Source organism: Panthera uncia, chromosome X (assembly GCF_023721935.1).
Source record: "Panthera uncia isolate 11264 chromosome X, Puncia_PCG_1.0, whole genome shotgun sequence".
NCBI lineage: Eukaryota > Metazoa > Chordata > Mammalia > Carnivora > Felidae > Panthera > Panthera uncia.
In genome coordinates, this window is record NC_064817.1 from 77,982,744 (window position 1) to 77,995,164 (window position 12,421).

The 12,421-nt window shown below is 36.4% G+C and overlaps 1 protein-coding gene across 2 annotated transcripts in view; it reads left to right on the plus strand.

Annotated features, from left to right (window-relative positions):
- CENPI (centromere protein I) overlaps positions 1 to 12,052 on the plus strand; it is an 80,256-nt gene extending 68,204 nt beyond the window's left edge. For both annotated transcript variants that reach the window (XM_049644056.1, XM_049644055.1), the window contains 2 exons: positions 8,243 to 8,284; positions 8,987 to 12,052. In XM_049644056.1, coding sequence (XP_049500013.1) covers positions 8,243 to 8,284; positions 8,987 to 9,121 — 177 coding nt within the window. In that variant the 3' untranslated portion in view covers positions 9,122 to 12,052. The remainder of the gene's footprint in view (positions 1 to 8,242; positions 8,285 to 8,986) is intronic.
- The last annotated feature ends 369 nt before the right edge of the window (positions 12,053 to 12,421 follow it).

Genomic DNA, 12,421 nt, shown 5'->3' on the forward strand with positions numbered 1-12,421 from the left:
AAGCTTTTTATTTTGATGAAGTCCCAGTAGTTCATTTTTGCTTTGGTTTTCCTCACTGCCGGAGACGTGTTGAGTAAGAAGCTGCTGCAGCCAAGGTCAAAGAGGTTTTTGCCAGTTTTTTCCTCTAGGATTTTGATGTCGTCCTGTCTTACATTTAGATCTTTCATCCATTTTGAGTTTGTTTTTGTAAGTGTTGTAAGGTAGGGGTCCAATTTCATTCTTTTGCATATGGATACCCAGTTTTCCCAGCACCATTTATTGGAGAGACTCTCCTTTCCCAAGTGTGTATTCTTGGCACCCTTGTAATTTCTGAGCTCTGTTCTGTTCCATTGGTTTGTGTCTGTTTTTATACAAGTACCATATTGTTTTGATTACTGAGGCTTTGCTATATATTTTGAAATCAGGAAGTATGATTTCTCTAGCTTTGTTATTCTTGCTGAAAATTCTTTTGACTATTCAGGGTCTTTTGTAGTTCTCTATGAATTTCATAGTTTTTTTTTTCTTTCTGTAAAGAATGCCATTAGGATTTTGATAGGGATTGCATTGAATCTTTGAATCTGTATGTTGCTTTGGCTAGTATGTATATTTTACCAATATTAATTCTCAGAATCCATGAACACAGGATGTCTTTCAAACATTTTTACATATATTTTCATTTCTTATATTGGTGTTTTATAGTTTCTCAGTGTATAAGTCTTTCATATCCTTTGGTTAAGTTTATTCCTAAATATTTCATTCTTTTGAAAACTATTATAAATAGGATTTTCTTAATTTCCTTTTTGGATAATTGGTTGTTAGTGTATTGTTTGTGCTTTTGATGTCATAGCTCAGAAATCACTGCCTAACCCAAGATCATGAATTTATTCCCATGTTTTGTGTATGAGTTTTATAATTTTAGCTCTTATATTTAGATTTTTTAGATTAAAAATTGTGATTTTTTTTTTAGATTAAAAAATTGTGTTAATTTTTGCATAGGATGTGATATAGGTATCTAACTCCATTTTTTGGCATGTGGCGCTTCAGTTTTCCTAATACCATTTGTTGAAAAGACTTCTTTTCCTTTAAAATTTTTTTAACATTTATTTATTATTGAGAGACAGGGCATGAGCATGAGAGGTGCAGAGAGAGAGAGAGAGAATCTGAAGCAGGTTCCAGTTTACAAAATGTTACATTAGTTTCAGTTGTACAACATAGTGATTCAGTCTTTCTATACATTATGCTATGCTCATCACAAGTGTTGCTACCATGTGTCACCATATAATGCTGTACCTTTTATTTCCATGACTCCATTCATTTGATAACTGGAAGCCGTGTATCCCACTCCCCACCACTCATTTTGCTTATCCCTCATACTCCCCCTTCCTTCTGGCAGCCATCAGTTCTCTGTATTTATAGGTCTAATTCTGCCTTTTGTTTGCTTGTTCATTTGTTTAGTTTTTTAGATTTAACATGAGTGAAATATGGTATTTGTTTTTCTCAGTCTGACTTATTTAATTTAGCATAATACGCTCTAGATCCACCCATGTCTGTTTGCTCTTTGATGGATATTTGGATTACTTTCCACTTTTGGCTCTTGAAAATAATGCTGCTATGAACATGGCTATAAAATTGTATGTTCAAGTCCTTGCTTTCAGTTCTTTTGGGTATATAGCCAGAAGTGGAATTGCTGGATCATATGGTAATTCTATTTATATTTTTTTGAAGAAACACTGTGCTGTTTTCCGTAGGTGTTTCCATATTAATTTTATATTCATACCAGCAGGGCACATGGGTTCCAATTTCTCCATGTCCTCACCAACACTTCTTATTTTCCCCCTTTTTTTTTAAATAGCCATCCTATGAATGTGAAGTGGTACCTCATTGTGGTTTTGATTCTCATTTCCCTAATGATTAGTATGTAGAGCATCTTTTCCTGTGTTCATTGGTCATCTGTATATCTTCTTTGGAGGAATGTCTATTCAAGTCCCTTGCCCATTTTTTCAAATCAAGTTATTTATTTTTTTGTTGTTGAGTTGTATGAGTTCTTTATATAAAAAGTCTGGGGGTGCCTGAGTGGCTCAGTTGGTTAAACATCTGGCTCTTCATCTCGGCTCAGGTCATGATCTCATGGCCTGTGATAGTGAGCTTCATGTCAGGCTCTTCACTGACAGCATGGAGCTTGCTTGGGATTCTCACTCTCTCTCTCTCTGCCCCTGCCCCCACTCATATCACATGCTGTCTTTCTCAAAATAAATAAACTTTTAAAAAAGGTAATAAAAATTAAAAATCTGGATATTTACCCCTTATCAGATAAATGATTTACAAAATATCCCCCCATTCTATAGGTTGCCTTTTCACTCTTTTAATTGTGCCTGTTAATATATAGAAGTTTTCAAGTTTAAGGTAGCCCCATTTGCCTTTTTTTCTGTTTTTGCTTTTGTTGCCTGTACTTTCAGTGTCATATCCAAGACATCATTGCATAATCCAATGTCATAAAGCTTTCCTCCTGTGTCTTCTTCTAGGGATTTTATAGTTTTAAGTTTTATGTGTAGGTTTATAATTCATTTTGAATTAATTATTGTATATGGTATAAAGTAAGTGGTCACCTCTATTCTTCTGCTTGTGTATATCTGGTTCTCCCAGCACTATTTGTTACAGAGACTGTTCTTTCCCCTTTAAATGATTTTGAAACCTTTTTCAAAGATAATTTGACCATATTATACATGAGGGTTTATTTCTCAGCTCTCTGTTCTGTTCCACTGGTATATAGGTCTGTCTTCATGCCAGTACCATACTGTTTTAATTACTGTAACTTTGGAGTAAGTTTTGGAATTAGGAAGTCTGAGACTCCTATGGGTCCACTTAAATGCAGAATTTTTTTCTTTCTCTTTTTTTCTTTTTTTAATTAAAAAAATTTAACATTTATTTATTCTTGAGAGAGAGAGAACATGAGCGGGGTAGAGGCAGAGAGAGGGAGACAGAAGATCCAAAGCAGGTTCTGCTCTGTGAGCACAGAGCCCACTCCAACCCATGACCGTGAGATCATGACCTAAGCTGAAACCAAGAGTTGGTTGCTTAACCGACTGAGCCACCCAGGCACCCCCTTTTTTTTCAATAAATACAGTACAGTACTGTAAATGTATTTTCCTGATGGTTTTCTTAATAACATTTTTTTCTCTAGCTTACTCTATTGTAAGAATACAATGTATAGGGGGCGCCTGGGTGGCTCAGTCGGTTAAGCCGCCGACTTCGGCTCAGGTCATGATCTCGCGGTCCGTGAGTTCAAGCCCCGCGTCGGGCTCTGTGCTGACAGCTCAGAGCCTGGAGCCTGTTTCAGATTCTGTGTCTCCCTCTCTCTGACCCTCCCCCATTCATGCTCTGTCTCTCTCTGTCTCAAAAATAAATAAACGTTAAAAAAAAATTTAAGAATACAATGTATAATGTGTATAAAATATGCGTTAATTGACAGGTTATTGGTAAGACTTCAGGTCAACAGTATACTATTAGTAGTTAAGTTTTTGGGGAGTCAAAGTTACACACAGAGTTTTTGACTGTGCCAGAGTTGGCACTCCTAACCCCCTGTATTCAAGGGTCACCTGTAATTTCTTTTTGCTTTGAGTTTAGTTTGCCTTCCTGTTTCTAGTCTAAGGCAGTAGTTTAGATTATTCAATTGAAATCTTCCTTCATTCTTTTTTTTAAGTTTATTTATTTTGAGAGAGAGAGAGTGCAAGTGGAGGAGGAGCAGAGAGAGAGAGGGAGAGAATCCCAAGCAGGTTCCACACAGCCAGTGTAGAGCCCAGTGTGGGGCTCGATCCCACAAACTGCGAGAGATCATGGCCTAAGCTGAAGTCAGACACTTAATTGACTGAGCCACCCAGGTGCCCCTCCTTCATTCTTAATGTAGGTATTTACAGCCCTGACCTTTCAGCCACACTCACATAGGAAAGATCAGGTCACATGCCCCAGACACTTGCTGTTCTTACAGAATTTTAGTAGATTTTCTTGAATAAATATTGTTATATTTGTACATTAATATACCCTTAGGACAATTTCCAGATACTTTAAGTGCTGGGTTTTTAAAAATGGTCTTTGCCAAATTTTCTCATTTTCTGGGGAGTGTGTCCATAGAACTCATGATCTTCTCCTGGGAGTGAAACTCCATATGGACACTTTTTATCATAAAGCACCCACATTCAATTTCTTGAATATCCTTCTAGAGATATATTGTATATTTCTGTGTAAATGATCTTTTACAACATTATATACGATATCTACTGCCTCTTGAATTTTTGACTCAATATCTTGGCTTTGTTTCATTTTTGTATGCAAAGGGCTGCCTCATTCTTTTTGTTGTCTCCATAGTATTCCATCATATGAATCTATATTAAAGTTAAGCATGTAAGTTGTAAGTTGAGCATTTGTTTCTAGTTCTGTTTTGAAATTATACTCTAATGAATATTCTTTTTTTAATTTTTAAAATTTATTTTTGAGAGAGAGAGAGATTGACTGTGGGAGGGGCAGAGAGAGAGGGAGAGAGAGAGAATCCCAAGCAGGCTCCACACTGTCAGCACAGGGCCTCATGCGGGGCTTGAACCCACGAACTGTGAGATCATGACCTGAGCTGAAACCAAGAGTCAGATGCTTAACTGACTAAGCCACCCAGGTGTCCCTCTAATGAATATTCTTAAACCATATACATCATTTCATACATATACAAGTGTGTCTGGATAAAATTGCTCTCAAGTGGAATTGTTCTCAAAGGTTATGTCTTTTTAATTTTGTTGGGTGTTGTTAAATTCCTTTCAGTAGAATTCATACAGATTTACATTACTGCTAACCATGAATGGTTGTTGGTTTCTCCATACCCAGTCAATAATGTTGCATCCAGTTCTTATTTGGCAAAGCATGTAATAAACCATAGATAAAGTATAAATGATTTTTATAAGTCAAATAATTTTTTCTTCTAGACCGTGTGTGTTATAAAATTCAGTCTCTAAAGTAGTAAATATTATCAACTAGAACATAGGTGAGCAAACTCATTTTGAAAGATCAGGAATTGACACATTCTTTTAAAGCAGAAAACAGTTTTTAAAATGTTTATTAAGAAGGTTGGTTCTGACTAGAAGATTTAAATTCTAGTGGCATAGAGCACATTTGGCAAAATGTGAAACTGCCAGTTTTTTTAAAAAATTTTTTTAATGTTTATTTATTTCTGAGACAAAGAGAGACAGAGCATGAGTGGGGGAGGGGCAGAGAGAGAGGGAGACACAGAATCTGAAGCAGGCTCCAGCCTCCGAGCTGTCAGCACAGAGCCCGACGTGGGGCTCGAACTCAGGAAACGTCAGATCATGACCTGAGCTGAAGTTGGACGCTCAACCGACTGAGCCACCCAGACGCCCCTGAAACTGCCAGTTTTTAAACTGATGATGTTTCTATATGGTTCTGAAAGTACTAGGCTTTAATGTCAATCTTTGTTTTAAAAAGAGCGCCTTTTTGAGCCCTTGTCACCAACTAACTGTTCATTATCTAAGTATCTTACCTTTGAGATGGTAAAAATAACCTCTGATACCATGGTAGTATGATTTGATTCTGACATTTTGATTTTACTGAATTTTAACATTGTTAATGTTTCAAATTAGTCAGCTTTTTAGAGATAATTTAGTAAATATAATTTGACCAATCAGTTTTCAGTGTCAAAGAGCTCTGTTCACTTAATGAGTCAAAATATTTTCAACATGTGAAGAGCCTTCATTTCAGGCAATTCTGAAGCTCTACATTTTATTATCATAATTACCTTTGAATCAATAGTTGTTTCTTTATTCATTCAACAAATATTTTTGTGTTTACTGTGCTTCTCACACTGGGAGTATAGTGCCTATGGAGACAAATACCAGTATCTCTGCCCAAATGGAGTTTATATTCTAATGAGAACAAACAATAAACAAGTAAGGAATAAATAAACATGATAATTATAAATTTTGAGAAGTGCTATGAAGAACATAAACAGGGTGGGGTGAGAGAAAGTGACTGGGGAGTTGTGAGGAATGGGTATTTAAGGAAGGCTTTTTGAGAAGGTGGTATTTGGTCTGAGATTTCTTCTAAAAGATGAGAATAAGCCAGCCTAAGAATAGCTGGAAGAAGAGCATTCTAGGCAGTGGGAATGGCACAGTGGCTCAAGGGGTTCAAGGGAAAAACGAAGGCCAGTTTGGCTTAGAGCTTAAGGAAAAGAGGGAAAATGGAATGAAATAAGGTGGCAGAGATTCAGGGGCTATCTCTCTTATGAGTCTGTTAGGAGTGTCATGGGAAACAATTAAAAAATTTTAAAGCAGGGTTGTAGTATGGTCTGAGTTTATGTTTAATAGACATCACTTTGGCTTTTTTCTGGAGGACAGAGTTATAAGAGGAGGCCCAAGTGGCTGCAGGGGCACCAATAAGGAGGCTGTTGGTGGAGTCTATACAGGAGATAGCAATAGAGATTTGTATATATGTGGTGGTAGTGGAGATGGATAGAAGTGGACTGGTTTGAGATATATTGCAGAGGTAGAACAGGCAGGACTTGATGATTTTATTGGAAGTGGGAATGAGGAAAAGAAAAGGACTTTTGAGTTTTTTTACTTGAGCAACTGGGTTGATGTTGGTTCCACTTATTAATAACAGGAATAATGATGAAAGAATAGGAGAAGTTATTTTGGTTTTGGGGGAGGGCAAGTTGAGACTCAAGTTCTATTTTGACCTACTTAGGTTTGAGATACCTGTTAGATATCTAAGAGAAGTGTAATTAGGCAGTTTGTAGCTGGACTTGCAGCACAAGAGAGAAGTTGGAACTAGAGATATAAATATGGAATTCATCAGCATGGAGTTTAGAGTATATTTAATCGGTAAAAACACATTTTTTTCACTTTTGAACTTCTCAGAGATCAGGATGAGTCTTGTGATCAGTGTCAGCCAGGCAGCAATCAAGATATAGTTGTCATTTGCTGTTTTTTTAATATTTTTTTAAATGTTTATTTATTTTTGAGAGAGAGAGAGAGACAGATTGTGAGGGGGGAGGGGCAGAGAGAGAGAGAGAGAGGGAGACAGAATCGGAAGTAAGCTCCAGGCTCTGAGCTGTCAGCACAGAGTCTGACATGGGACTCAAACCCACAAACCGCGAGTTCATGACCTGAGCCGAAGTCAGACACTCAACCTACTGAACTACCCACGTGCCCCATCATTTGCTGTTTTTGAGTGTGCCCTGGGGGGTTGCCAAAATCAGACCTTGTGGGATGGTTGTCAGAAGCTTGGGGAAAAAACTTGCAGGAAATATTGGAACACTCTTTTAAGCCCCAAAAACCAAATGTCCTGGAGGAAAGAGGGGAGGGAAGCAGTAAACTATACATGTTATGGACTTTCTTAGAAGCAGGTGCCAAAAGTAGGTTAGGTTTATGTAATTGGGATCCCAGTACCAGTATCTTTTAGTTCTTATAAGAAATGTTCCATTGCCAACACTCTGGCACAGAAGATGATATTGTGTGGGAAAAAAAACATAGTTATCTACAGCTCTTGAGTAGAAAAGTAATTCAGAAGAGTAGGACTCTGAATACTTTCCCTACTTAATTTTGTTTATATTTATCATTTCATGTTTATAAAAAGGATATATGATCAAAATCTGCCTACGTCTAAAACTCAATCATTATAAAATAAAAATGTTTTAAATTTTAAGTGTTAGAAGACGTTGTGTTATATATAGTTTAATAGGCATAGTTTTAGTAATATATAAAAATGTTTGTTTTAGAATTAATGACTTTTCATTGAAGTATAGTGGGTGATAGTTAAAGATAGGAAATAAATGAGATCACCTAGATCTGCGTTTTCATAAAGAATCACAGTTTTTATAGAATCTACTGTGTACAGAGACTGCCTCACCAGACTTCCTTCTCATCCTTCAGGACTCCGTTCGGGTGTCCTATACCTCAGAAGAAGCCTTCTCTAACATCTTTCATCTTCACCCCAGTGACTGAGTACATATTTGAGGCCATAAATTAGCAAAATGATGTATACTTTTTTCACTGTGATCTTATTTTCCTTCTGTGTGTACTCTAGGGAGCAATATCGAAGGCTATCGTGAGTGTTTATTCAAAAGGAATCCAAAAGCGATAGCAGGAATAAAATGTAGCAAATGAATCAGACAATGAAGAGCTATCTTAATTTTCTAGTAATTTTTACTAACCAAATATTTCCATCCTCATATCTCCCCACTTCTTTTTTGCTTTTGTTTTTTAAGGAATGGCCAGAAGAAAGGAGAGTAAACATGAGCTCTGTTCGGGTAAATAAATTTATATTCATCATGTTCAGGGATTTACTACAGCTTCATTTCATCAAAAAATTTATACCTTCACTTTTCTCCCAACCTTAATCCTGCTGCCTCCACAAAGTCAAAGTGAAGTGTTTGCCTTCTGAATTCATTCCAGTGACTTTGATGTGCATTTATTGGCACATACCCTATACAGTCTTCTCTAAGATACAGCTATTCATAGTTTGACTCTTGCTGTTGTATCTGTGCATTTTCTCATTTTATAATACAGTTGCATGTATTCAAAGTGTGACTGTAATGAGGCTGATTCAACAAAACCTAACACAGTTGTCTCATTGTTACAGAAACTCTGTTGTGTACATATTTAATGTAGGCAGTAATATAATGTCTGGTCCCATGTTAGCTATTTTAAATGTTAAATTTCTAGAATGTGCAAATGATGACCCATTTCCATTTCATAGTACTTGTTCAGTTGAACAGCTAAAAAATTTTTTGCCAGTATAATAAAAGGAATGTTTGGCCCTTAAATTATAGGTACTTTCTGGTTTGAATATTACTTAGTGCCTGAGTTCCAGTTATAAACCTGGCTCCTCTGAGCTAACTCTTGGTATGTGCATTCAGGACATTGGGAACTTTTCCTAGGCAAAGATCAGGAGGTAGAGAATAAGCCTAGTAAATATTTGATAAGTAATTTTCCCCTTTTTGTGCCTGCAGGGAAAGAAATGGAACTGGTATTTGGACTATTTATTTTCAGAGGGGTTACAAGGCTTGAAACTTTTCATAAGGAGTAGTATTCATCGTTCTTCTACCCCCCTGACCAGAGAGCATAAACCACATCATCAACATTAAATGAGTTTTGACTGAAACAAACTGACCATACCGGACTAAATTCTTTTCCTTGTTGCTAGAGAGGCCAAGTGGCTCAACTTGAGTTGCCATAATCTGTTCACCAACAGACTGCCATCCTCGGAGCACTTGGACTGGCCTTCTGTGCATGGCTCAGGAGAGCCTCAGTGTGGCTAAATTTATTTTTCAAGATCTAGATTCTTTAGCCCACTAGTGAAAACTGACTTCACCATCAGTCTCAGCCTTCCACCAGATTATACATAAAGAGATTCATCTATTAGATGGTGGAATTTTTCACATTCTCGTGGACTCTAAGTTGCATCAGTGGAAGAGAGCAGATAACATATAGTGGCAGTTAAGCCACAGACATACTCATGCAAAAAGCCCTGCTGCTTCTGAAACCTCTGGGGATATTGCCATTTTCCTTATTGTGAACAACAATGTCAGCATCAAGTTAACAGGATACATTTCTAATGCTTAAAGCCAGCTCTAGCTAATTGGTAGCTTCCTGGGCCTTCACTGGTAGCAATTTGATGAGAGAAGGAAGGGGAGAGGATTGTGGGATAATCTAAAATGTTCCCATTTATTCCACTTTGATTTCATAAAACTGTACTATTTTGTGTATGTGTATATATGTATATGTTACATGTCCCATTTTTACATGTTCAGGCTCATTTAAATAAACCGAGACTTTATTTTGGGGGATCATTCTGAAGCTTTTAAAAAAATTTTATCATAGCTAGGATATTTTGCTGAAAATTCAAATTCACTGCTACTGAGTAACTCTTCTCCTTTTAATAAAATTCATGTCATTTGAGAGAAATTAAGCTGAGTTTACTTTTGGTTTTAAGGGCACATTCTTGTGGCTTTTGTTTTTCCTCTAAAGCAAAATAAAACTATATTATTGGGTAGTGCTCAGACTCGAATCCCATTCATTCATTTTTGGGGTTCAGTACATATTTATCTAGTTTACTATGTGGCAGATATTCTTTTGTGTGCTGGTTGTATAGCTGTGACCAATACAAAGTACTGCTTTTGTGAAATTTACTACGTCCTTTTGGAGAAGGCAGACAATAAAAATGTAAGCAGAAATATAACATGAGGTGCTATAAAGAAGAAACAAGGAATAGGGAGAGAATATTTAGAGGGTTGCTACTTTAGATAAGGTGGTTAGGGACTAAGGCCTATTGGAGGAGGTGACTTATGCAGAAGCCCTAATGAAATAAGTATATGGGCCATGTGAATATTTGGGGGAAGAGCATTCTGGGCAGAGTCAAAGGCAAGTTGTGAAGGGCTTAAAAATGTTAACTTAGTTGGCATACTTTTGAGAGCTAGCAGAGAGACCAGTCAGGTTACAACATAGTAATTAAAGGAGAAGAATGGTAAGGAATGACATAGGAAAGAAACCATCGAGTAGTTCATAAAGGCCCTAATAATGTGGTATACAATAAGAAGTCATTAGAAGGATTGAGAGCAGAGTGATATACTTTGGCTTACCTGTATGGGAGCTGTTGTTTGAAGGTTAGTTAGACTGAAGAGAATTAAGGGTTAAAGCAGAGAGACCGGTTAAGTTATTAGAGTTCCAGTAAAGAGTCTTAGACTAGTATGGTAGATGATGGGGAGATGGTTAGGTATTGGATTTAGGCTCTACTTTAAAGGTAGAGAAGATAGGATCTGCTGTTAGCTTGGATATGAGAGGGAAAGAGAGAAGAAAAGGGTGACTCTTAGGTTTTTGACTGAGCAACTGGGGGAATTCTGGGTTGCAAAGATGTGGGATACTGGAGGAGGAACAGATTTGGAGGAGTGTTCAATCAAAAGTTCTGTTTTGGCCATGTTAGGTTGAAGATGGAGTAGGCAGTTGGATATCCCAAGTCTAGAATTCAGGGTACAAGTTAGGACTGGCAGACTTAATTTCGGTGTCATTAGTGAATAGACATGACATCATATAAGATCATTTAGTGCAGCTAGAAAAGAGCAGATAAAGACATCATAGGACTGAGCCCTATGGTATATGCCAACATTAAAAAGTAGAAGAGAAAAGGAGGAACCAGCAAATGACTGAGAAAGACCCACTGGTGGCTAAAAGAAAAGTCAGGAGACTGGAAGCCAAGTGAAAAAAGTGTGTCAAACAAGAAGGAGTATTTATTGGTGTGGAATATTGCCTATATACCCAGGTAAAAAAGTTTTAGCCACTTTGAAGTAAATGTGATAGCGTCCCCAATAGATACCCTTTCTCATTTAGAGTGTTCTCTTTGTTTTTAAGGTTGTGTTCTAAATAACTTTCCATATTGTTACTCAGGACATGATATTTTTGTCTTTAAGGTCATATGGAACTTCAATTGTGAGAAGGGATTTGATTATTTTTCCTAAAATTTAACCCCTAACAGTCTTCCAGTCATGGAAGAAATTTCTAAACCTAAGTTTTTGACCCAGGAAAAAAACTATTTTCCTTTATGTTTGTCTTTTTGTTCAGTAAGGATTCCCTGGGGATCTTTTTAGTCCATATTATTCTCTTGATCAATTTTTTTAACCCACTTAAGATTATATAAATGGATGTGCAAATAAGCCAAATCTAGTTATTTAAAAACTCTTTTTTGAAGAATGTTCATGACAAAAATAAGATTTAAATAAGAATATTTTGCTTTAGTGCAAAAGTTGTCTAGAAGAGAAAAATAGAAAATTTGGTTTATTATCCCAATTGTACAAAAATAACTAATTTTCTTTACCTAGTATTTATGTAACATTGTTGATGTTATAAATATTGACTTAATAATGTTCAATACTAAATTTCTGTTAGATTTCTAACATTTTATTTTTCTTTTTATCATAATTTCTTCCTCTTGGTCTTGAGGATGACCTGGAAAGAAAAGTTTAGATAAGTCTATGGTATCTCACATAATTTCTGTTAACATAGCAGACATTCTCTCTAAATCAGATACATTTTATGTCACACAATGTTTTACTAGAAATAAGAAAAAATATTCTCTAAAATTGATATTATACTTTTAAGATCTCTTTTCAATTGATGTAACTTTTTACTTCATTTTTTATTATAGAAAGCCTATATTTTTGTCACATAAGAATTCTATTTTTGATAAAGATGGATGCTATGGACTGAATGTTTTTTCCCCAAATTCAGGCATTGAAGCCCTTACCTCTAGCATCATCGTATTTGGAGGTGGACCCTTTGGGAGGTAATTAAGTCATGAGAGTGGAGTCCTCATCAATGAGAGTAGTACTTTTATAAGAAGAGACAAGAAGGGGACCTGGGTGGCTCAGTTGGTTGAGCGTCTGACTCTCCAT